At 55.1% G+C, this 22,298-nt stretch overlaps 7 protein-coding genes across 7 annotated transcripts; 5 read left to right on the top strand and 2 right to left on the bottom strand.

Annotated features, from left to right (window-relative positions):
• Nucleotides 1-557: 557 nt before the first annotated feature.
• Nucleotides 558-2,293, top strand: C8Q71DRAFT_440312 (uncharacterized protein). The gene is made up of 8 exons (XM_047918562.1): nucleotides 558-664; nucleotides 720-989; nucleotides 1,050-1,217; nucleotides 1,272-1,450; nucleotides 1,502-1,539; nucleotides 1,612-1,716; nucleotides 1,772-1,966; nucleotides 2,018-2,293. Exons 2-8 carry the CDS (start codon nucleotides 818-820, stop codon nucleotides 2,085-2,087), a joined length of 927 nt encoding a protein of 308 aa, XP_047782593.1. The 5' UTR covers nucleotides 558-664; nucleotides 720-817; the 3' UTR covers nucleotides 2,088-2,293.
• C8Q71DRAFT_701522 (uncharacterized protein) lies at nucleotides 2,219-2,954 on the top strand (the record flags this gene model as incomplete). The annotated part of the gene is made up of 3 exons (XM_047920194.1): nucleotides 2,219-2,265; nucleotides 2,323-2,361; nucleotides 2,492-2,954. The coding sequence occupies 3 exons, from the start codon at nucleotides 2,219-2,221 to the stop codon at nucleotides 2,952-2,954; spliced, it is 549 nt and encodes a 182-aa protein (XP_047782592.1).
• A 216-nt stretch (nucleotides 2,955-3,170) lies between these two features.
• Nucleotides 3,171-5,707, bottom strand: C8Q71DRAFT_440401 (uncharacterized protein). The gene is made up of 8 exons (XM_047918563.1): nucleotides 5,546-5,707; nucleotides 5,334-5,478; nucleotides 5,218-5,271; nucleotides 5,064-5,156; nucleotides 4,470-5,007; nucleotides 4,172-4,404; nucleotides 3,699-4,106; nucleotides 3,171-3,644 (listed from the first exon to the last, which is right to left on the bottom strand). The coding sequence occupies exons 1-8, from the start codon at nucleotides 5,553-5,555 to the stop codon at nucleotides 3,551-3,553; spliced, it is 1,575 nt and encodes a 524-aa protein (XP_047782591.1). The 5' UTR covers nucleotides 5,556-5,707; the 3' UTR covers nucleotides 3,171-3,550.
• Nucleotides 5,708-8,920: 3,213 nt separating this feature from the next.
• C8Q71DRAFT_890881 (peroxisomal copper amine oxidase) lies at nucleotides 8,921-11,791 on the top strand (the record flags this gene model as incomplete). The annotated part of the gene is made up of 11 exons (XM_047928655.1): nucleotides 8,921-9,028; nucleotides 9,083-9,271; nucleotides 9,331-9,350; nucleotides 9,403-9,565; nucleotides 9,617-9,760; nucleotides 9,811-10,177; nucleotides 10,245-10,398; nucleotides 10,453-10,528; nucleotides 10,585-10,762; nucleotides 10,814-11,464; nucleotides 11,519-11,791. 11 exons carry the CDS (start codon nucleotides 8,921-8,923, stop codon nucleotides 11,695-11,697), a joined length of 2,229 nt encoding a protein of 742 aa, XP_047782590.1. The 3' UTR covers nucleotides 11,698-11,791.
• A 53-nt stretch (nucleotides 11,792-11,844) lies between these two features.
• On the bottom strand, nucleotides 11,845-14,918 carry C8Q71DRAFT_820850 (actin-like ATPase domain-containing protein; the record flags this gene model as incomplete). Its single annotated transcript, XM_047926190.1, has 6 exons — nucleotides 11,845-13,402; nucleotides 13,459-13,771; nucleotides 13,824-14,388; nucleotides 14,453-14,523; nucleotides 14,637-14,710; nucleotides 14,779-14,918. The coding sequence occupies 6 exons, from the start codon at nucleotides 14,916-14,918 to the stop codon at nucleotides 12,241-12,243; spliced, it is 2,325 nt and encodes a 774-aa protein (XP_047782589.1). The 3' UTR covers nucleotides 11,845-12,240.
• A 22-nt stretch (nucleotides 14,919-14,940) lies between these two features.
• C8Q71DRAFT_439993 (uncharacterized protein) lies at nucleotides 14,941-16,639 on the top strand. Its single transcript, XM_047918558.1, has 8 exons — nucleotides 14,941-15,204; nucleotides 15,256-15,431; nucleotides 15,495-15,525; nucleotides 15,619-15,763; nucleotides 15,814-15,947; nucleotides 15,998-16,075; nucleotides 16,134-16,156; nucleotides 16,208-16,639. Exons 2-8 carry the CDS (start codon nucleotides 15,283-15,285, stop codon nucleotides 16,377-16,379), a joined length of 732 nt encoding a protein of 243 aa, XP_047782588.1. The 5' UTR covers nucleotides 14,941-15,204; nucleotides 15,256-15,282; the 3' UTR covers nucleotides 16,380-16,639.
• A 290-nt stretch (nucleotides 16,640-16,929) lies between these two features.
• Nucleotides 16,930-18,054, top strand: C8Q71DRAFT_440086 (uncharacterized protein). The gene is made up of 3 exons (XM_047918559.1): nucleotides 16,930-17,518; nucleotides 17,582-17,711; nucleotides 17,771-18,054. Exons 1-3 carry the CDS (start codon nucleotides 17,090-17,092, stop codon nucleotides 17,953-17,955), a joined length of 744 nt encoding a protein of 247 aa, XP_047782587.1. The 5' UTR covers nucleotides 16,930-17,089; the 3' UTR covers nucleotides 17,956-18,054.
• The last annotated feature ends 4,244 nt before the right edge of the window (nucleotides 18,055-22,298 follow it).

The raw sequence follows: 22,298 nt of genomic DNA, 5'->3' as shown, positions 1-22,298 counted from the left end.
TAGGGCATGCGTGGTTCAACTCAATCAGTAGTGAACGTACAATGTCTTGGCGGGTCAATTGGCCGTCCCGTAGGCGGCGCAGTACTTGTGAGCACTCGATGTTATGTAAGCACGTCAGGCTCCGAGACGTCCGAGTCGGCAGGAGCTCAGGCCAATTCAGCTGCAGGATTTGACATACCTCAGTGCTTGACATTGCAATCAACTTATCACAGACGCGTACTAGTTAGTATCATGAATTCTGACTTTCCTTGTTCATGATTCATTTTTCAGGTGCATGCCAGGCACCCGGGAAATAGAGAGTCGAACCCATGGACGGTGATCCGCTTCCGCGAAGTCGTGCAATTGCAAATGCCGAGAGGGCGTCTCGACACTCTCCAGGTCCTGGTCCAACCCGAAAAGTGGCAAGGCCTCTCTGGTCAGTGGCTCAGCGAATATCCTGGTGACACGTCGAAGACTCTAAATTGGTGCGAGCCCGATTGTCCTTAGCTGCTATCCAGCTGCTTATAGCAGCAATTACAGCTTCAGGCGCTTCATATCCCCTTATCGGCGGCCCCAGGGTGGCCTATATGTCATTTACGACACTTTTGGTGACACGTCTCCGTGCGCGAAGCTCTGAGCGAGCCCTGCTCGTCTTGGGAGGCAGCGCCTCCTGCGATACGGTCAGGTTCTGATGCGGCCATGCCTGCTTCGCTCCCACGACCACTGACAACAGTTGAAAGTGACTCAGCTCGAAGAGACACTTGATCTCCGGACAGTCTTGTTCTCGTACACCTAACTGGAACAGTACCCATCGTGTCCTCATAACCAGGGTCCAGGGATGAATGCCTTCTCTGCTTGCTCGCTCTATCATGAAGACCTGCGCGTGGCCATGTCCCGTCCACTCGAACAACGCGTGAAATTCTTCTTGGATACCACAGACGTCGAAGAATCGAGTGAGTTGGGTCAACTCCTGCCGAACCTGGATCTAGTCAGGCAAGACGTCGCGAGAGGTAGGTCGTGAGGCAAATACTAGTAGCGTGAATTGTGGTACTGATAGCAAGAAAATATAGTGTCGGCTGTCCAAGAAACCGTAGCTTCGATGCCTGAGCAACCTGTGATCGAACTGCAGGAACCATACACTGGAGAAGATATCCAGATACGCGCTTCGCACGCACTCGTGCTGAAGACTCAGTTACCTCGACTGTTCCTGTACAGCTTTCTCATCATGTTCAGTGATGGTGCGCCCACTTCTCCACCTAGTATGCAACAACGCTCATGATAGGCGATCACAGTGCCCAAAGACCTCGTTGAAGATGTCATCTGGGCGTTAGAGGTCTTTGTCGGCCTGCTCAGGGAGTGCTCGGACGAACAACTCGATGTGTTGTGTAGCGATGAACTAGATGCGGTTTATACCTATGAAGAACCGGCTTTCGAAGAAGATACTCCAATGGAGACCATTAGGTCCTTCATGGTCAGTGTGTTCTTCACTCACCGACACGCAATCTCATCTATCATACTGTAGAGACAACAATCGAAGGCGAAGGTCACAATCCTCCTCTTGTAAGCTAACTAGTAGCGTTGTCGGATGAGCTCCGCTCTGTGCTCACCCGCTTTTGTGTCGCCGCGATGTAGAAGACCGGAAGTTGACAGGCCGGGAGATGCCGTGAGATACTTCAAGGCAATCATTGATTATCGGCGTCTGGTTGTCCCACCTGAACAGTTTTTCGAGGGGGAGCGGTGGGTGGCGTTTATGTGCTGTTATATTGAACGAGCTCATGCGCGCTTGAGACAGTGATCTCCTCGAAGTCTATGGTGAGGCTCTGACACGAAGCGGCATCAATGATGAATTTGCAGAGACATTTCTGCGGAAATACGTCGATTCAAGCGCGGCTTCTGACAAAACCGGTCTTCGCAGGCTTATCGTGGCGAAGGTCTGGCTGTCGCGCGTTCTGCGGCGGCGAGGCAGCACGAGTGCTGCCAAATCAGAGTGAGTTTGGATTACTCTATACGGGGAACATAGGTGTCATTGCTGTTCTAGGGAAAAGTGGCTGGTGAGATGGTTCCGCAAGCACATTTGTTACCGAGCGCGGATTACCCCGAGCTCCTGATACCGAACGGAACCGTGAGCCCAATCTTGGCCCAACTGGGCGGCTCCTCTTGGTTAGAAGGGCGTAAAGACACAGACAAGACAATCCGCCGTGGTATAATGTTTTGTAGGCAATGTGGAGCTCATGAGCCGATGGTGAAGCTATCGCTGTGTACGAAGTGCAAGAAGTTTCATTATTGGTGCGACTCTCACTCCAATTTGGGCTGAAGGTTGATCTGCGGCTGATTGTTGACTAGCTCTAAAGAATGCCAGAGGAAAGACTGGCCGTCACACAAGTGAGTTTCTGGCTAGCTACGCCGCAGCGACGCTCGTACTCATCTTTGTACTTACATATAGGGTTGCCTGCAGGTAAGCGCACTGCAGCTAGCCTTCAGATTCGAACTGTGCTAACTCATGTTCATCAAGAGGATTCGCTAAGCAAATTGAGACTGTTGAAAGACTGTCTCTCCTGGATCCATTCGCGGGACAAAGACTCAAACACTTCACTGATTGGTGTTTCAATTCTGCGACGAACAAGTTACCTTACGTCAGTGCATTACGACTGTACGAAGACCCTGGGCGGGCGCACACCCATGTCATATTCGAGCAGTCGGTGTACACTCCCCGAGCGGGACCGCTCACGAAAGACAAGTTCAGGATCATCAGATGTGCGGTGTACCGCATGTCCGATGCTCTGCCTGAGATCGAGCGCGCTCTCAAGCTGAGTCCTGGCGAGGGCATCAGACTATGCAACGAGATGCTACACGAATCTCATCCCGTGGCGGAGGAGTTGGTTTTATTCCTCACTCTAAGATATGGCGAAGGAATGTCCCCGAAGCTCGGCCGAGGTCTACATTCCCTCCTCTATACGTCGAAAGCAATCCACTAACGTAAACTTGTAGATGCTGTGAATAAGTGTGACCTTCGCTACACGCTGTACAACCCGAAATGGCGAGAGGCGATCAATGCGAAGCGTCCTCTAGCACGGTTTTTGCCGCGCGACAGCCTCAGGGACGCAGAGTTCGACTAAGGGAGTGGCCTGCTGTGGAAATGATTGCTGGACGGGATTGTCCGCATGGTGCAGGGCAGGCTGGGTAAATGCCACTAGTGCCACTAGTGCGAAGCTGGTAGCTGACGTATAAGAACCGAACCCATCATGTAGATTCACAAATGCGAATGGCGCTAGACATTCTGTGCCAATGTACAATGCGTTTCCGTGGTTCGGAACGTGGTGTCGATGAGGGAATGACGAATGAAGGTGTGACTTCTGAGCTTCAGCTTCATTCTTCACCTGTGTAAGCTCTGGAACAACCTACTCTCAGAATCCATGGATAACTTTCTCTAGACAAAAGTAATCTCTTGGTGCTCAACCAAGGATCTGCATCAAGCTAGTCCAGGATGTGCAAGGCCTGCTTCAAAACCTCATCCCCGAACGAGCGTACATACGATTCGTTCCACTGATCATTCGTCTACACACCTCCATGGTCAGCATACCCCTTCGATATTGGGGCGTGATATGGCATCACTCACCGACACCTGCACATGCAGCTTTGAACGTATTGTCCACGTAGTACAAGACCTAACAACCATATCAGCGACCATGTTTCAATCATCCCTTGATGTACCAACGTACGGCACTCCGTTAGTCATCCTCTGACACATCGCGAATCCCATCACCTCAATGAGAAGACCCTCCCCTTTCTCAGCGCCGTCACGATACCACTCGTCCGGCAGCCAATCTTCGGTGATCCCTATGTTAGAGAGCACGCTGCAGTAAGGGTTACTCGACACAACGGGTTCGAGCGGCGGCGCGAGCACTGCAGCGGCAGCGCAGGCGTGCGGCAAGTGTGGGTTCCGCTGATACTCGTCATAGTGGGCCTTGAAGCCGCGCATGGCTGCAAGCAGATGACCCTTGGGCGTGTCCGGCTCGGCGGAGAGGATGTCCACAACGGGAATAGAGGCGGGGAGGTAGCAGATGGCGGAGACAAGCTTGCCTTTCCCGTCGTGAGGGGGCACTAGATAGCGCCGCTGAAGTGCCATGCTGTCCGAGGCAAGTCAGTTTCCAAGAAGTGGCAACAGAGCGGACTCGGAGACGAGACAACTTACGAGATCATCGGGTTCAAGAGGCGGGCATTCCACACCACAGGATCGCTTGTGTCATGGAAGGATAGGATGGCGAGTTTGTGGGCTGCTTCAAGAAGATGGGACATAGTAAACCCTGCTGCCTTTGTGGCTGCAACGACCCGCGCTGTCTGATCCTCGTCCAGCGCTGCGATCGTCTTGACAACCTGCCCGAGGGTCCCGAGTTTCGGCCGCTGAGGTGTGAGGGAGAGCGGACGCTGTACCATAGGAATTGGCGTCAGAACGCCATGAGCGGATCAATATGTATCATTAAGTGACATACCACTGGGCTTGCATGCTCTTGCATGATCTTCCCCATGAGGGCCATCCCCTCTGTTTCCCAGGTAGGACGTGGACCCCCTGTCGCCGTCACAGGGCCTACAGGTAAGTTTTCCGTCTCGGTTCCCCATGCAAGCGTCTCAAGAGGCTCGCGGGTAGGGTTCGACATCCACTCGAGCACAAGCGAAAACACGCTGAGCGTAGGCCGAGCGTCCATGATGCCATGGGTGCTGTGGAATAAGATAGAGACCTCGTCGTCCTTCATTGTTCCAGCGTCACCATTGATGGCGGTTGCAGGAGAACGGGCGAGGAAGCAGCGGAAGATGAGCTCGCGCCCGTTTGGGAGGACATAGGGCAGGCGCCCCTTCACGACCTTGGCGGTAAGGTCGTCTGCGTGAATGCGGTCGGAGAGCACGACGACTGCGTCTTCGGCCCAGTCTAACGCATCCTGTACGGATCTTGCAGGTGCGTAAACCCAGGACTGGAAGCGCGGATCGTGTATACCTTCCTCCAGGGCGGACGCAACAAGTGGGCTCGTGAACCTAGGGGCGACATGGAAGTGAGCGAGAATGATACGTAGCTATGAAGTACTGCGTACCGCAGATGCGCGATGGCATACCGGAGTCTTGACGCCACTTCGTCAAATGGCAGCGGCGAACGGAGCGTGAGGGCGAAGGAAATCTCGCCGATTCTGTAGGTTGAGGATAATACCATGAGAAGAGGAAGGCAGTTGCCCAAACATGGTGACAAACCCGTCGGTCCACCGACTGAATTGTTCGGATAGTAACTCAGACCCTAGAAGCGGTCTTCACGACGCTCATAATAAGCATGTTCGTTCATATGAAACAAGGCCTTCCTGTGGACACACCTGGTGTAAAGCGTGTTCTCGTTGCGGATGAAAGTGGTCCACGAGGGCTCATTATCGAGTGGATGCATCCTGTTGGTCGAATCGTCTCCGGTCGAATATACCTTAAGGACACGGGAGGATGAAAGAATAACGCGAGCAAGGCGGGCTATTTTTCAGGGAACAGGTAGCCGTCAGAGGAGAAATAAGTAGATGTGTTGGGAGAAAATCGAGACCATCTTCCATCTTTATAGAATTGAACAGCAACGCTAGACAGTGCCATGGGCCCGCGGCAGCCTATGTGCCCTCGAAGGGAAGACGTCCATCATTGCGGCCGGTATCGCCTCGGGTCTACTCAAGGTCTACTTGTCAAGGAGCGCCGCCACGCTAGCAGCGCTCCGAGTGGAGATATACCGAGGACAAGCTACTTCCTAATGATGCGCCCCAAGCGATGACGGCGCCGTTAGCGTTGCCACCCATCAGTCAGTGTACTGCATTTGATAGGTCAAATCGCTGTTGAGTAGTTTAGGAGCAGATGCTGTGATATGCCTCAAATAAGCCGAGCGCTCTGCGCCCATCGCGCCGATACTGATGTCCAATAACCTCGTCGCTTGCATCGCCGTGGTGTGACCGAAAGGCTGTCTCCTTCGTAATGGATATGGCTAGCTAAGTTCTGAGCGTCTTCGAGTGGCTTCAACGCAGGGCCGTCAGGCATGATTTAGACCGCGCATCCTCGGACATTGGGACGGCAGCTCTGAGACCGATGAATCATGTGGTGGCAGCTAGGTCGTTGCGGGTGAAAGGAGGTGCCGTCAAATCTTTTGGTACGAAGCTAGCGGCTTGCGCGAAAGCGACTCACCTCACTCGGCTGAAGGTGCAGCATCCAGTAAGATTGTCGAGGTCTGAGAAGCAACTTCTGCAGCATCTTCAACGCAACGCAATGACTTGTAAGTCTGAATGATATCGTTGCATATCAATCGTTAACTGACCTTGCAGCTCAACGCGCACAGCTTTTCAGAAAGACAGCGGAGAGCCGGGAGCACTTACAGCAGCAAGTCTATGTCCAGAAAGTTGATAGACTTGTAAATATATGCGCGACTTACAATCAAAGTCCATAGATTACCCTAGGCCCAGATACTGCGGCATGACTAGGGTGGAAATATCTAGTTGTGGCCCGTTATGTTGTCCGCGCATTTCGACTCATCTAGAATGTGCGCTGGTGGCAGTGGTGCGCCAATGGCCATGCTGATCCAAGATAGGTGAGCCGGCGTTGGGTAGTACAGAGTAACTGGGATGACCTACGACCATAGGTTTCAGAATGCGAGCATTCCGTACGGAAGGGTCGTCCTTGTCGTGGAAGGACAGTACAGGACAGCGAGTTGGTTGCAGCGTCGAGGCCGCGGAGACGCGACACGCGGTGGCACACACGTATAGCGCTGATGGACTGCTATTGCCATATTTAGGCAACTGATCGTCGTTGTGGCTGTGCAGCCTCTCCTCCTCCTCGGAGTCTCCTCCCGCTCATGCTGAGCGCTGACGGCCGCGTCCACAGACTCGCGGTAGCTCCGGCTGCTCCCAAGCTGCCAAGACAAACGTACCAACAGTACTTAGGCACAAACATAGAGACTTCTTCATCGCATTCGTCAAACGTCGGTACGTGAAGCCTGGTAGCAGTGCTGATCAACAACTGAAGATGAGTCAAAATACTAACTATCTGTATGTTGCTCCATTGTCGATTGCGTATCATGTCTCAATGATCACTTTCCGACAGGTCGTTGCTGGGCCATCCGATCGATCGGACCCGACACTCGTTCCCCAGAACAACGTGTCAGTACACGACCTCGCCGAGGAAGACCCAGTCGATCCTTCACCTTTCGAACACGGACCCACGCAGCGCTTTGCAGATCACCATAAGCTACAAGCTCGCCCTGACGTCGCCCTCAGGCGCTCTCCTGTCAGCTTATCGAGAGTAATGTCCAACATCACGCGCATGCTCGAACAAAGCCTCTTTACACTTATCTTCGCCGCCGACACATCCAGTGGCTCGCCGCCAAACGCGGACCACACAAACCGCCCAATGTGCACTACCGGTGGAACTGCTTCCTTGGGACGGGGGCCATCCGATCCGACTCGGGGAAGATGTATGCGTATGGCGTGCTGATTCTAGGGAGCCGGATGGTCTGGTGAAGGGCGCTGGCGCTGCTGCAGACTTGGAGGAGACACTTGTTCAAGGTTCTCCGAGTCTGTCCAACGCCCCATGCGGCGCTGCCGTTGCACGACGATGCTTCTGCAGCACTACCGTCGTTTCAGGAAGTTAGTCGAAAGGATCACTCTGGATTCACTGGTTCTGCGGTTATCTTCAACAGGACATCAGGTTCAGCGAGCTACAAGCGTGCCTCAGAGAGTAGATGTTAAGCACGGAGTCAACAGTCTGCAGTGCACATTTGAAGCTGGATGGGGAGTCAACAGACGTTTGGATCTATATAGTATACGGTACTACTTGCCTGTTACGGTACTAGTCCTTTCCGATCTGTCGGCGAACGCCAACTCTTCACTAGGTTCACTCATCATCCTTCTATACAAACTTACGTCTCATTATAAACGTTGCACCATGTCACTAAAAATCATTTTATGATCCGCTTGGTGTACCTATAAAGGGCTGCGTCGCCTACCCCAGTCGTCGATCCTCTCCCCCACTTTCCCTTGCGACCCTCAAGGTCCCTGCGACGACCGTCCTCCCCCTTAATCAAAGAGGTCTTCTTTGTCGCCTGCCTAGGGGAGACTACTCAAGGTCCAGCACGGACGAGCGACGGGACGGTTGCACGTACACGTCGAGTCGAGCGATTGAGTAGGGCTCAGCAGGTGAGCAATATGAGGCAAGATTCCTGTTATAGTCCGTCGGCCTGGTACCTTACTTTCCTCAGCCCGTATCGCCGTCCAACGTAACCCAGCACACTCGACTGGATTACTTTCCAGCGTTGGGCCTTGTTCTCCGAAGCGCGCGCGCATTCCCCCCGACGACATTGGGCGCAGGAGAACACCACTCCACGAACGTTTGTCTTGTTCTTGACTATTCTCAAATCATTGTGATATGTATTGCGCCTGCCGGGGCAGTTCAATCGCAAGTCATCGTTCCGAAGCGTTTCGGCGTCTAGGCAATCATCGTGACTTCCAGCGGCGTGTGTCCGTCGCCAGTCACCACTTGAAGCTTGAAGCTTGAGAGCCCAATAGAGCTGACACCGGAAACGAGGATTGCAATCAGGTCGCGATATGAAGCCAGGCGGTGCGGCGTTCAGAGGGTTTCGAGGGCAAGATCGCGGTCTTCCGATGGATCCGCCAGTGGGTTTGGGGAGGCCTAGATCGCATCGGACACAGGGGCTATATCTAAGCGACACTCCTTATCCAAAGGACGGTCTCACTTATCGCCACAGCCGTATGGTCAGAACCAGGCTCTATACTTCTTCTCTGGCGGCTTTGACAAGAAGCATGACTCGCGGACCGTAGTCTGCTATATAGAGGCGCCTTCGAAGGCTCGCACGCCCGAGCGAGCCTGAGCGCGTCCTGTACTGCACTGACCATCGCTCTCGCAAGCAGAATCCAGCAGAATCAGTATGTCTGTCGAGAACAAAGTCCCCGCCACCGCGACCTCCGTTCAGGAGACTACGCATGTGAAGATCCCTCCGTTCAAGCATCCCCTGGACCCCCTGACTCCCGATGAGGTGCGGTACACACACACACACGCTCTGTACCGCACTAGCTGAACAATCGCGCAGATCGTACAAGTCGGGCTGGCTGTGCGTCAGTACACGGCCGCGAAGACGGATATCAAGGCAATCAGGTTCATTACGAGCTACCTGTTGCCGCCGCCCAAGAAGGCGGTCCTGGCGTATCTGGGCATCCCTCTCGACCCCGGCGAGAAAGCAGAGAAAGTGCCGCAGATCGTACGCAAGGCAGAGGCAGATGTAAGTGCAGTGTTTGTCGCTTCTCCGCGTATAGCGTGTGGCTGACGATCGGCGATCAGTTCTGTGATGTGGTTACTGGGTGCGCGGGATACCTCAGCCAACCAGAGCTGAGAACGCTTATGCCTCCGCAGCGACTCGTACAACACAGTTCTCTCGCTGAAAGACGGAAAGTGGGAGGTGGACACCGTGGAGAAGCTTCCGGAAGGTGTGCAGCCGCAGATTAGCGTCGAGGAACTGCTCCTCTGCGAGAAGATCATCCGAGAGGACAAGAAAGTGCAGAAGCTCGCCGCCGACGTCGGTGAGTAGCCTAGTTCAGCCAGGTTGTGCAAGCTCGTGACATCGGAGGAGGCAGGCATAACCCCGGAGCAGCTCCACGCTGACGGTTGGGCCATCGGGTACGATGACCGCTTCCCGAAGAAGGCACGCATCCAGCAGGCCCTGCTGTTCGCCCGCTTCTCGAAACATGACAACCTCTACGCGCATCCAATGGTAGCCATTCTAGATCACAAGTAATGATCGTGCATACTAACCCCCTCCAGGACTTCATCCCCGTCGTCGACTCGCTCGCCCAGAAAGTCATCCACATCGACTTCCCTCCGCGCTACTACGCACAAGCCTCCCCGTCCAACTCGCTCTTCAAGGACTACGGCGTCGAGAGCGCTCTGTCCACCCCAACCACGGCCCCGCCCCCGCTCGACGCAGACGAACTCGAGGTAGCCCAGCGCGCGCGGCTCCCGCCCCCGCGCGAAGCATGGGACTTCCTTCCGGACCTGATGGCGCAGAAGCCGGGCGCGGACTTCAAGGTCCGGGACGACGTCAAGCCGCTGCACGTCGTCCAGCCGGAGGGCGTCAGCTTCAAGATGGACGGCCACGTGCTCGAGTGGCAGAAGTGGAAGATGCACATCGGTGCGTGTGTGCCGGGGATGTCTTGCGTGTAGTTCTGTGGTGTGCTGAATGGATGTGATGTGTGCAGCGTTCCATCATAGAGAGGGTATCGCGATCTCGACCATCACGTATAATGACGACGGCGAGGTTCGCCCGATTTTCTATAGGCTTTCGCTCGCGGAGATGGTGGTGCCCTACGGCGCACCGGAGCACCCTCATCCGCGAAAACATGCGTTTGATGCGTGAGTGGTGCAAATCGTGCTCCGAATGTTCTCTTGCTGACTAGATCCATGCAGCGGCGAGTACGGCATGGGCACAATGGCGAACGAGTTGTCTCTGGGTTGCGATTGCCTCGGACAGATCCACTATCTGGTGCGTCATGACAAATCTCTCGCCGCGTACGTTACTGACTGGACGGTCGAGTACAGCCTGGTGCCTACACTGCTCATGACGGAAGCGCTGTTGTGATCAAGAATGTCATCTGCATTCACGAGGAGGACGCAGGGCTGCTTTGGAAGCACACCGATTTCCGTGTGGGAGGCCGCTCACATGCAGTCCGTAGCCGCCGACTCGTCGTCAGCATGATCTGCACGCTGGCAAACTACGGTACGTTCACAGACTGCGCAAGTATGGGCGCGTCCACTCATGTCTATTCAGAATACATCTGGAACTGGTTCTTCTACCAGGACGGCAACATCGAGATGGAGGTTCGCCTCACCGGTATCCTCCAGGTGTACGTCAAGGCCGAGGACGAGCCGACTCCTTTCGGGACGACGCTCGCGCCCGGTATCAACGCGCACTATCATCAACACATCTTCTCTGTGCGTATCGACCCGATGATCGACGGGCTGCACAACAGCGTCGTCGAGACGGACGTCGTCTCGCTCCCGCAGGACGCGCGGTCGAACCACGCCGGCAACGCGTTCCTTACGCAGAGCACGACGATCAGCAAGGCGCGCGACGGCGGGCGCGACATCGGCTACGACGCCGACCGCCGCTGGGCTATCGTCAACCCGAAGCGGCGCCACCCGTACTCGGGCAAGCTCGCGGGGTACACGATCGCCGGCCTCCGCGGCGCGGCGGTGCCCTTGAAGACGCGCGACGAGGGTGTCGTCGCCACGCGCGCGCCGTTCGCGAAGAAGCCGCTCTGGGTTGTGAAAGACGTCGAGACGGAGAAGGGCGGGCGCATGTGGCCGAGCGGGAAGTACATGCCGCAGACGCGCGAGACCCCGAAGGACTCGATCGCGGGATGGGTGCAAGGCGACGACAGCCTCGAGGAGGAAGACATCTTGGTGTTCCTTACTACAGGTGGGTTGTTCTCCGATACGATGCTCAGCGGGTGTTGATCCGAGCGTGTTGTAGGTGTGACCCACATCCCTAGACCCGAGGACTGGCCGGTCATGCCTGCTGAGCACGTTCGTGTGCTCTTCAGGCCCACCAACTTCTTCACGTCAAATCCTAGCATGGATGTTCCTGGGGCGAGTGATTCCCGCAGCGTAGCGGCCTTCACGCAAGAAGGCGGTGCATGCTGCGCTCATTGAACTGCAGAAATGAAAGAATACATGAATGTAATTGTAGACCCCATCATTCGTTACCGTGTAATGAATTGCATCAGGCCCACGCGGGTGCAGCGATGTTCCGTCTTGGGTCGTCGCGATTTGTTTGGTATGTAGTCGCTCCCGGAAGCATAAGTGACATCCTTGCACGCGGATACGGACCACGCTGGCCCGAGCAGTGCGGGTCATTCATAGATACGCCAGCAGAACACTGCAGGAATTGTACACAATGCCAATATGTCAATACTGCTATCTAAATACCACAATATGCTCGAGTACCGTACTAGCATGCCCTGCGATCGCGATTCCAGCCCTTGGTATAGTTGACCGCAGACATGAAATGCTACATGTAATTTTGGTTGGCGGCACGTCGCCTGGAGGGACGCGCACGGGGGACCTACGAGGACCAAGAGTCAAGTGAAACCGAGCGGAGCGGAGCGCCACAGCAACAGACAAACATCGACGATGCGTCGAAAGCACAGCAGGAAACCAGAGTGTTCACGTAGGAGCGAGGAGCAGTAGGGTCGGTTAGACTAGCGACTTGATCATGAGGCCCTCCAGACGGCAGAACTCGGGCACGATCGCGGCGTAGGACATGAAGGCATCCACGTCTGGCTCGGCGACCTTCGCGAGGCCGAGTTGCAGTTCAGCGTCGGAGGTGGGCATGGCGGTAACAGGGACGAGGGAGGTAGGGGTGGATTGTGCAGCGGAGTCGGTGGCGGGTGTCTCAGCGGTAGGGGTGGTGCCTCCTAGATCGGGAGTGGTGAACGCAGTGGAGGGCCCATCGAGTGTACTGCCTGACATGGAGGTGCCCGCGGTCGAGCTCGTCACCGTCCGCATGCGGCCGAGGTCTGCTTCGTTGAACGCAGATGCTCCAAACGAGCTCTGCATCCCCCCGATCTTGTCCAGCTCCTCGCTCTCGTCTTCGTCCTCCTCCACGAGGATCGTCGCACCGAGCGTCGAGCGGGTCCCGTGGCCATACGGCGTGCTCGCGCCGCTCCCCGCAGCACTGGGAGCCTTGCTGTTCGCGCCCGGTGCGTTCACGTCCGTGCGGATCGGCGCGCCGCCCGACGCCGCCCAACGCTTCGCGAGCAGACGGCGGACTTCCTCCTCGAACCCGCCCCGGCCGGTGCCCGCAGGCGTGCCCTTCTCCTTGCCCCACACCCACCGGGCGACGTACGCGCCACCGAGAGCCGCACGCGCAGGGAATCCCTGTGGGGGCGCATTCCGATGCGGTACGACCTGTGCGCCGTCAATCTGCGTGGTGGGCACCAAGACGGGTGCATTGAAGATATCGCCGACAAGGTTGGCGATGGACGGGAAGTTTGCGGCGGCGCCCGTCGAGATGACGCGTGTAGGAAGGGGAGTATAGTCATACGGGTCGAACGGAAGACCCATGTAGTTTGCCGTGCCCGTCTGGTTGCGTTTTTGCTGGGACACGGGGCTTGGCGAGGCATTTGCGGCACGACCCCGACCAGCGTTGGGGCCGAGGACGCCGGTGGAGAGCATGCGGGACCAGCGAATGCGGAAGGAGAGGACTTGGCTCTCCAGGAGGCATCGCGGGTTCGCACGGAGGTCGCGGAACTCGTTGACCTTCACACCGGTCTCAAAGCGAAAGATGCCTTTGACGTGTGAGAAGGGGTAGGCATCCCCTTGCAAAAGCCAGTAACTGAAGAGCTTGTCGTCGAGTCTGTTCGCATCACCTCAGATGAGCGATCCGTGTTTCGAGCCAGAATCAAAACGTACCCTATTGAGCCTCCAGGCGGGACAATGGCTACCAGACGATCGAAAGCACTCCAGCTCTTCGTGTACATGTCGCGCACGAGCGCGCGAGGAACATCTGCGTTCCTGCTTGACAGCATGAGGACGTAGCGTCGCCGCTCGCTAGCGTCCTGCGCAGGATGTGGGAAGAGGGTGTACAGGCGGGTGGGTATGTAATTAGTGGCAGGCGCCAACAAGGCATCCATCGGGCCAAAGGAAAGCACAGCATCGGACGGTGAGGGGCACAGAGAGAGGTATGTTGAGAGATAGTCCGATGTGAAGGGCGTGACAATAGTTTCTATCCAGACAATATGAGGACGATCTCCGCACGACAGGAATGTACTACTCACCAGGATCAAAGCCATACCGATCGACCAAATATCGCGAGATACTGCCAATCCTCCGCCGCCCACCTGAGATGTCCACATCGCCCAGCCATCCCCAGATTCGCCTACCCTCGTCTCTACTCCCGCCAACGATCTCAAGAACACCCTCATCCCAATGACTCGGTGTCCCCGCAGGCTGTGGCCCAGAGTGCGCCCAAAGACCCGTGGCGCACGCCTCTGCCTCGCCCATACCGGCATACGCTCCACAGAAGAGACTTGCTATGAAGCTACTGGCGACCTGTACCTTGCCTGTGCGCGCCCACACCTCGGGCCAGGCCTCGCGCACTCGCAGGAGCTGCGCCGCGAGCAGCGACGCATGCGCGCATGTCCCTACGCGTGCCGCCATCAGGTCCGGTCCACCGAGCGCCGCCTCCAGCGCGAGCGCGTGCGTGTGCGCAGACGTGTCCTGAGCGACCGGCGTGTTCTGCAGCGTGAACGCGGTCATCGGGATCTGCGCATGGATTGGCAGGCGAGGATCCAGCGCCTGGAGCTGGGGCATTTGGCTGGCATGCCACCAGACGAGGGCATGCTAGACGCCGATGCGCAGATCGAGAATGAGCGCGCGCACGCGGCGATGAAGTGCAGCAACGTACCTGGGCAGCACCGCCGACGGCCTTGATCCTCGTCAAATCGTATCCCTTGCCAATCTTCTCCATGAGTATGTCTACGTTCACGGGGCAATATAGGATCGACGGATCAGGCAGGTGGGTCGCACGGTGACGAAATGAGTAACGCGTCGATAGACAAAAAGCAGATTTGCTTCCGTGAGGCACTCACCAAAGGCCTTGATCCACATCTCAACAGGCGTCGTGAACGCATCTCCTGGAGTCGTAAAGATGCCTCCGTGTGTCCTGTACGCCATGTCTGAGTGACGTCCGACTAGGCAGGGCAATGTAGCGGCCGAAACTTGACGACTCACTGGTACTCCGGCAGTCCCGTATCGAAGTCCACACACTCTACGCCCATCAACTCCAAATTTTCATCCACAATCGACGCACGCAGCTGGTCCGTCGCAAGCTCGACGCCCAGGAAGAGCGCAGACATGGTTTTCGGCGGCATGGTGATGGCGCAAGCAAAGGTTCCCGCGGGTCGCCTCAAATTTCTCAGAAAATCTTCCTATCGCGTGTATCGTCGTCGCCCGTGTCAGAGAGCTGGGGACGGTGGTCGTGAGCAAAGAGGAGAGGACGCCCGAAAGAAGAGAAGGCGTTCGTTCGCAGGCGGGTCCATCAGCATCAGGCATCCCAGCTTGGGCGTCTCCGCCTGCCTCATGCTGCAGTCTCCCACGGTGCAGTAGCCGGCATTCCCGGCATGGGGAACATCCCAACCCGCCTCGACCACCGTCAGCGTATGTTTTCCTTCCCGACATGCAGGAATTTGGCGACTCACCCATGGGGAGGACGCTCGGGAGCGCTATTTGTCGAACATGCTTTTGACATGGTCAGCAGTATGTTTAGGCGCTCATGTATCCCGCAAGGGCCGCAATGGCAGGGTCAGGAACCTGGACAGTGCGAACGGCGGGCACATCAAGACTGCAACGATTTCGACAGTAAAGGACAGCAACTGTATAACGAGGTTTGCTTTCCTTTTCAGTTCACTAGTAAGATGCCTACTGACCTCTTTTACATGCGTCCGCAGCTTCTTCGTTTCGACCGTCAATTCCCTGCAGGTACAGTCAGTCAATATTATCGCTACGAAGCCACCATTCAGAAACCTCGCTGGTACGCGTTTTACGACGTCCCTTGGTTTTCTGTCCATGCAGCCTCAGCCATGCATGCCGGAAGTCTCTACACCTGTGGTCCTTACTGGTAGTATCGACCCGGTCGACCCAGATGAACACATCGACCGTCTTGATGGTACCGGTATGCCAATGATGACCTCCGTCGAGGATCACTGGATTATATCTAGTGAGGCACATATGGATTCCAAGCAATGACATAGCCAAACGTTCTCGAAGGTCGGCATACCTCTTCTGACATCGCCGCCGGACATTGTGGCTCCTATACCCTTTCGCTGAGCCATTATAGGTCGATTAGAATCTGGCAATTGATAGCATCGTCTTCACGGCGCTTCCGGACGTGCTGCTTACCTGTATGTGTTCTTTGTTGATCACTTGCTCGATTTTACACGCAGCCTTGCAGAGCGATGTTTTCCCAATTGGATCTTGCCAACAATGGCTTCCCGAGGATCGCAAGCCATACCATGTGGTCGCTCTACGGGTACGAATTCTTTCTGTCTACTCAAAGACTGTGCGGGTGTACTCACCAGAGTTGTCAGCCTATTTGTTCATGTATCATGATGTATGCGGATCCGTCCATCGCAGACGCCCCTGAATGTCGACCACTACGCAGTCCGTCGCTGACCCGGCGAACAGTACTTATGTGCCCACAGAGACTCGGGGAAATAGGTGACTCCGAAGCGGGGAATTCTGCGTCTATTGCTACTACCGTCTTGAGACCCTTCGTAGAGCGGCTATGGCGCCAGCATATAGCATGCGGCGTAGCGTGGATTATCAGGGGCTGAGGTCGAGAAATTCTGGATGGGCGGTGAGTGTGAATGCGAGCAGTCATCGTACCGATTTCAGCGTTCTTTAGACACGCATACAACATGGTCCCAATATTAACCTTGCCATTGTCCGCCTCATTCTTACCGCGCTTCAAGTTGGGAACTCGGGACACTTGGGAAACTACGAAACTCACCAGTTGCACTGAGCCGAATGCTCTGCCCCGTCGAGTGTCACTCATCTTTCCACGCGGTATTGACCTATTTTTGTGAAGAGTCGACGAGGATACACATAGTGGAAGAAGACAAGGAGGATTGATCACTGTATGCGCAAGATAGTTGGCGCTCCTCGACGCGTCACGGTCACGTGGTAAGCGTACGCGTCTCCCGAAACGGCACTCAACGCTCTTAATCACTACGATTTGCAGGGGACATGTCTTCTCGGAGTTGCTCGTCTACAAGGTGTTTTCAGTCGATATCCATTATTGTATGATCTTTATTGACGCCGTCGTTTACAAGGAAATGTGGAGGGCGAACTCGTGAGTCGTCCATCATGAAGCATGAGGATCCGCTCAGGAAGACGAGTTGCGCCGCCGCCACCTCGTTCAATTTTAGACTTAACATTAATTGTGCCATCTGACGATGAAAACGAAACTTCACTCTCCAGCCCCCGCGCAGAGCTCTCCCCGCTTGGCCCCTGCGCAGATTAGGTGGTGTCTACCTCCGGTGTCATGCGGCTCCGCGCGGCCTCGTACACCAATGCTACACTTACCCTAGGACGGCATCACGCTTCTTGGTTTCTCATGTCAACAGATTCTTCTTCTCTCCCAGCATGCCCGTTGATTTGCCTGAACTTCATCCCGCCGGACATCACGCCGTTGTCTCCGAGTATGAGGACGGCGCAGGTGGAACGCTTCCTGTATCACGGAGGTCCTGGAGGTCCTTCCCTCCTCCAGCTTTTGAGCCTTCAAGATGAGAGCGGGCGACCAATCTTGAAGCTCACTGGCGAGTCCGTTGGTTCAAAGCACATTGTCGAGGTCCTCGTGTCTGAGGCAGACATACTCCATGCTTGTGCCCACTGTGGGATGTGGGAGCCGCCAGAGGGAGATCGGTTCACCGCCTGCGATGCCTGCAAGGTAAGGTACTACTGTTCGGAGTTGGTAAGGTTTACTTGAATATATCAGCTCGTGATTGCTCTTTTGACCATTTCTTCTTGTTCGCAGTGTCAGAAAGAAGATTCGCGAGAAGACTTGCACGGCACAGACTGCCTGATGCTTCAGCAAGGCAGAGAGCTTGACGTAGAACGTCGCCGCAAGTTACACGACAACTTTTGGAATTTGAAGAACAGAAAGGGTACGTGTTTGTCAGGTGCCTAGAAATCCAGTCGAGCTGATCAACGAATACTACTACAGACCATTCAACCTTCGACCCAACACGAATCAAATTTGCGGGGCTTAGAAGCGACCGTGTCTCGTACGTAGCGTCTTCGTGCTCCGCCTGTACTCTGTGTGGTATTCTGACCGATGCGCATATCATCAGCACATCACCTCCCTTCTCACTACAGTATTGCAAATGCCATGTATCCGGTGCTGCATGAAATACGCGGACGTCGATCTTTCGCTGTTTCAGTTAGCGTGTTATGCTCAAATCTGCTACGCTCGGCGGTTTCGTATGCACTCGGCCCCTGAAACCACCTACAATACATCTATGTATCTTGATTAATTTCCTTCCTACAACCTGGGAGGCAGTCGGCGCCGACTAATTGAAGCGAATACATGTCCTGTTTGCTATGATATGTCGGGTTCTCTACCTTGGCGGTGTGGAGGAGAAATCCGGCCGAGGTCTAGATCGACGCGTAGCGTCACGGTTTTACTACTATTTTCTCTCTTGGCAGTGTTAGCTTATATCATTTCGCATGCAGACGTTACCTACGATACAAACATCAATCTACTGTACCATCGACTCTACCGGCGCGCTCGCGAGGAACCGGAAGGCGGAGGCGGAGGACCGACCATAGGGCGAAGGCGGGCGACGTCGAGCAGAGTGCCGCACCTGTCGGGGGCCCAGGTCGCGAAAGTCAATAGCACCGCTCCGCCGCTGTCAGCCCCGCGCCGAGACCATGGTCCGCCGTTCGAAGCCGGAAGGGGAACCGACGGACGTCGTCACCCGGGCGGGTGTCCCATACGGTACTTTCCTTATTCGGTAATATTCCTTCCCGATCTGTCAATGATCGTTTGCCTGTCACTCATCGCCTTTCCTTTCGAACTTACCTCATCTCCCCTTGCGTCATCCTTTGCTCCTTAGTTCCTTCTCGCTCTTGTCGCGCTGCGTGTACTTATAGAGGGCCGCGTCGCCCGTTCTCGCTATCGAATCTTACCCTCTCGCTTCTCCCCCACTCGCTTTGCGCTCTTCAAGGATCGGCACGGACGAGCGACGAGACGGTCGCGCGTGCACCTCGGGATCAGCAAGTCGAGTCGTTGAGTCGTCAAGTAGTTAAGTAATCGTTACATATCTTCGCGCGGCCCCAATACCCTACATATCGTATCACTCGTCGTCCTCTCTCTAGCCCGAACACCCACTTCGCTGACTCTCTAGAACACCTGCTCCCGGAAGTCGTTTGCTCGCGTGTCGATACCGCGCGCGTGCTTTCTCTTCCACAGCGGCACTCGTGCAAATGTGGCTGGAACTCAATTCGTTGCCGCTGGGACTCAAGTACTCAAGCTACAAGGTTTGGCCGGACGCTTGGGTTGCGTGATTCAGACCCATACAGTCTGTGCTAAGGCAACCTGATCAGAGAACGGGGGATAGCAGTTCGAACTTCGCGCACATTGGAACAAACAAACAACTGACCCATGAGCAGCGTCCTCAATTCACTGGCACGACTTGGATAAGATGCCGGACAAGCAGTTGAAATCACGTGCCGACGCGATGGATGATGATGATGGTGACTTCTGCATTTATTAACCGCCACAAGCTGCCGACGCGATGGACTAAACCGTAGGATCGCAGAAGGATCGACTGGTTAATATTGGTAGTTCATCAAGCGGCTACCCAAAGCACGAGTCGGGTTAATTCCGAGGAACACACTCCATATGAGTGTGGGCAAGGCCGACGAGGGCATCTGCATTAATGAAGGAAGGCCAAGAAGAGGGCCATCGCACGTCAGATCAGAGATGCCATGCATCAGTAGGAGGGTCTCACCTCCGAGTCTGCCAGTACCGTTCTCCCGTGAAGTCAGAAGACCAAGGCGAACATTGAATAAATTCAATAAGGTAGTTGTATCAGATCCAATATACGCACCGAGGTCCCGGGTATCCAAGACGGTGTAGAATTCTAGGGCGACTTGATGATAGGACTCCTGATGAACAGAATCCGAACATCAGCTAGTATCGTGAACCTAAGTCTGACAGCGAGGGGTATTAAAAGGACACCGTGGTGAGAGAAGCTGGCCTGCTGGCAGTTCGCTTCCCATGTACGCTAGGAAATAGAATGACCGGAGAGGCGAGGGTCGGACTTGAAGTTAGCAGCATCACAGCGCAAAACCGATGATCGTGACGTTTCCCCGCGAGGCCGTCACTACACCTACAGATGCCTACGATTGGGTTAGTATTTTCAGATGAAGAGCACGTCATAGTTGTTCTTTGCTAATAAGTCGTGGCGTGTAACGGGGGAGATGCAGACGCGATCTCGTATTGCGCCGTCGGATGTGTAGCGGACGTCTGATCTGCGTCATTGGCTCTCTAAATGAAGTGAGGAAATATAGCTGGTAGCGGGCAATCTGTGGGAGTACATCCATCATATCAGTGCGACATGACGGAACGAAGCGCCACCACTGCTCACCTCTACAAATGGAGTATTTCTGTGTTCCACGCTCTACCCTTCGACGGCGACGGCTGCTTGTCCCCAGACTCGGATGACAGCGTCGTCTTGGCCATAAGAGGTCTGTTTGTCTAACAATATCATGACCTATGGTATCAGTATCTCGTTGGGCCGTGTATTGCGTTCATACCGTGACACCCTGCAGTGACATCTGCACGCGAGTGTACGTCTTGAAGCTTGAAGACAATGTCCGCTCAGGACGAGTACTTGAAAACAGTCGTAAAGCAAGCAAGTAGCATAGTTCCACTCTTCCAAGATAAAGCAGATGCTTCTCCTGCATGAAGGAGTATTCGCAGCGGCACAGGACAACCGTCCGACTCGCCGGAGTCGGAGGAGCGGCTTGGTCACGGCGCGCGGCGGTGAAGCAACATAGGATCTCGGCCGTTGCCGGTGGCTTCAGCCACAAAGCTACCGGCGACTTATCGACGGTCACCAAGTCCACTTGTCTGCTTGCAGCCATGTCGACTTCAACACCGTGCCTTTCCGAGTTCTATTCACATTTTGCTGGTCAATTCCTGCTATCATTGCGATTGTGAGACTTAGACCGAGGCAACCAAGAGGAAACTGCGGTACGTTGCGAAACTCATGTCGGGCGCGGTGTCGCTTCTGTGGTAACAGGTCCAGGACGCCCGCATTGACCTGCGTAGGCGGCGATTAGTAAGTCCTCAGCGTTACTCAATTGGATTATCCTGGATCTCATGACAATTATTCGACTATTCTAGGAGTGAGGTATCTATCAATGCTGTACCCCTCCGGGCCTAGTCTCGCCACTGCGAGGGGTGTGTGACGAACCTACTTCCGGGCCACAGAGGCTCTATGGAGGCGAAGGTATCGTAAGCGGGAAGGGTTTCTCCGTCAGCTCTGATAGATGGGAGCTGTACAGGCGCGTATGGATGCAGCATAAGGACGAGACACAGTCATTTACGGTGTTTGAACCATGACTTACCCCCAGAATTTGCCCGGAACCTCCATACGGACAAGGGGGCACGACGTGACAGCCTGAGTACGATACAAGAAATTTCGGTAATCGACATCTCATTCGTGGCGTATTTCACTCAGCTGGACTGCATCACAGAGAACGATCCCTATGGAATGACTACAGCACGCATCATTGAAAAAACCCTCGATCTCCGAATTGGATGTGTCACATTACCACTCCTTGCCACGATGAGGGCTCCTTGATTGCGCGCAGCGATCATGATGGTTCTTGGTCCACAGTTCTGTTGGACATTGTCCGGTCGCCTCTCAGCAATCCCCATGCGGGCACCCGACCCAGCATGGCCCCGATTGGAGCTCGTGCATTAGGTGTGTCCACGCAAGTCATATGCGGATATGAGCGGCTCGATGACACAGGACCGGCTGTCTCTTTCGTCTTGCGGGTGCATAGGTTTCAGGCGAAGTGACGGCATCCGTCGGTCGGCCTTATGCAAGTTGCCTCATGGAAGCCCGCAGGCAGTCTGGCGCTGGCCGCCATGACAGAACCTCGCTTCCGTAATGCCCCGTTTTGGCCACCAACATATTTTGTGCCCCTCTTGTGGTAATAGGTCTACATGGCCAGACGAGCACGAAGACACTGGCGATTGACTGATGGTAAGTCGTACCTCCGTGTGCCAGAAATCGAATAAACGTCGAAGTGCTTATGTTCTCAGTACGGACGGCGCACTGCACTTGACCAATGAGGCCTCCCTTGTAGCCTCTAATCAGTGGAAACACCCGAATTTGGGTCTACGACCGTAGGCCACGGCGGTGAGGCGGTACAACTTCATGCCAGGCGCTGTCCGATTGCACCGGTCTTCTATGCGTGAGAGAAAACCTACCTAATAATACTTGCACATCGAATTTGAGTCTTGACATCGTGGCAGTCGGCCGACGCGAGACTCGGCGCAAGGCTCAGGGATTTTCGAGCAAGGTCGTCAGTAGGTGAGGCCGCTCTGGTCGTATCACTGCTGGTTCCGACTCACTTGTCTTTGCCTGAAGATCGCTCGCTATGATTTCAAGGTCCCATTGTTCTTCTCGTATCAATTGCCATCGTGGATCGCTCCTCAATCTTCAAAACCTTTT

This window comes from Rhodofomes roseus, assembly GCF_022264815.1.
Source record: "Rhodofomes roseus strain CIRM-BRFM 1785 chromosome Unknown C8Q71scaffold_4, whole genome shotgun sequence".
In the NCBI taxonomy this organism is placed as follows: domain Eukaryota; kingdom Fungi; phylum Basidiomycota; class Agaricomycetes; order Polyporales; family Fomitopsidaceae; genus Rhodofomes; species Rhodofomes roseus.
The sequence above is the reverse complement of the archived record's forward strand: the minus strand, read 5'-3'. Positions and strand labels throughout refer to the sequence as shown.

Excerpts from the sequence above, each read along its gene's own strand:
- C8Q71DRAFT_440312 (XM_047918562.1), top strand. The coding sequence starts at position 818 with ATGAATGCCTTCTCTGCTTGCTCGCTCTATCATGAAGACCTGCGCGTG. Across the intron at positions 1,451-1,501 it reads AGACCATTAGGTCCTTCATG|AGACAACAATCGAAGGCGAA; the intron begins GTCAGTGTGTTC and ends ATCATACTGTAG. Across the intron at positions 1,717-1,771 it reads CAGTTTTTCGAGGGGGAGCG|TGATCTCCTCGAAGTCTATG; the intron begins GTGGGTGGCGTT and ends CGCTTGAGACAG.
- C8Q71DRAFT_440401 (XM_047918563.1), bottom strand. Across the intron at positions 4,107-4,171 it reads CTCTTGAACCCGATGATCTC|CATGGCACTTCAGCGGCGCT; the intron begins GTAAGTTGTCTC and ends TGCCTCGGACAG. Across the intron at positions 3,645-3,698 it reads AGGATGACTAACGGAGTGCC|GTCTTGTACTACGTGGACAA; the intron begins GTACGTTGGTAC and ends TATGGTTGTTAG.
- C8Q71DRAFT_439993 (XM_047918558.1), top strand. The coding sequence starts at position 15,283 with ATGCTTTTGACATGGTCAGCAGTATGTTTAGGCGCTCATGTATCCCGC. Across the intron at positions 15,526-15,618 it reads CGACCGTCAATTCCCTGCAG|CCTCAGCCATGCATGCCGGA; the intron begins GTACAGTCAGTC and ends CTGTCCATGCAG. Across the intron at positions 16,076-16,133 it reads ACCATGTGGTCGCTCTACGG|CCTATTTGTTCATGTATCAT; the intron begins GTACGAATTCTT and ends CAGAGTTGTCAG.
- C8Q71DRAFT_440086 (XM_047918559.1), top strand. The coding sequence starts at position 17,090 with ATGCGGCTCCGCGCGGCCTCGTACACCAATGCTACACTTACCCTAGGA. Across the intron at positions 17,519-17,581 it reads GGTACTACTGTTCGGAGTTG|TGTCAGAAAGAAGATTCGCG; the intron begins GTAAGGTTTACT and ends TCTTGTTCGCAG. Across the intron at positions 17,712-17,770 it reads GAATTTGAAGAACAGAAAGG|ACCATTCAACCTTCGACCCA; the intron begins GTACGTGTTTGT and ends ATACTACTACAG.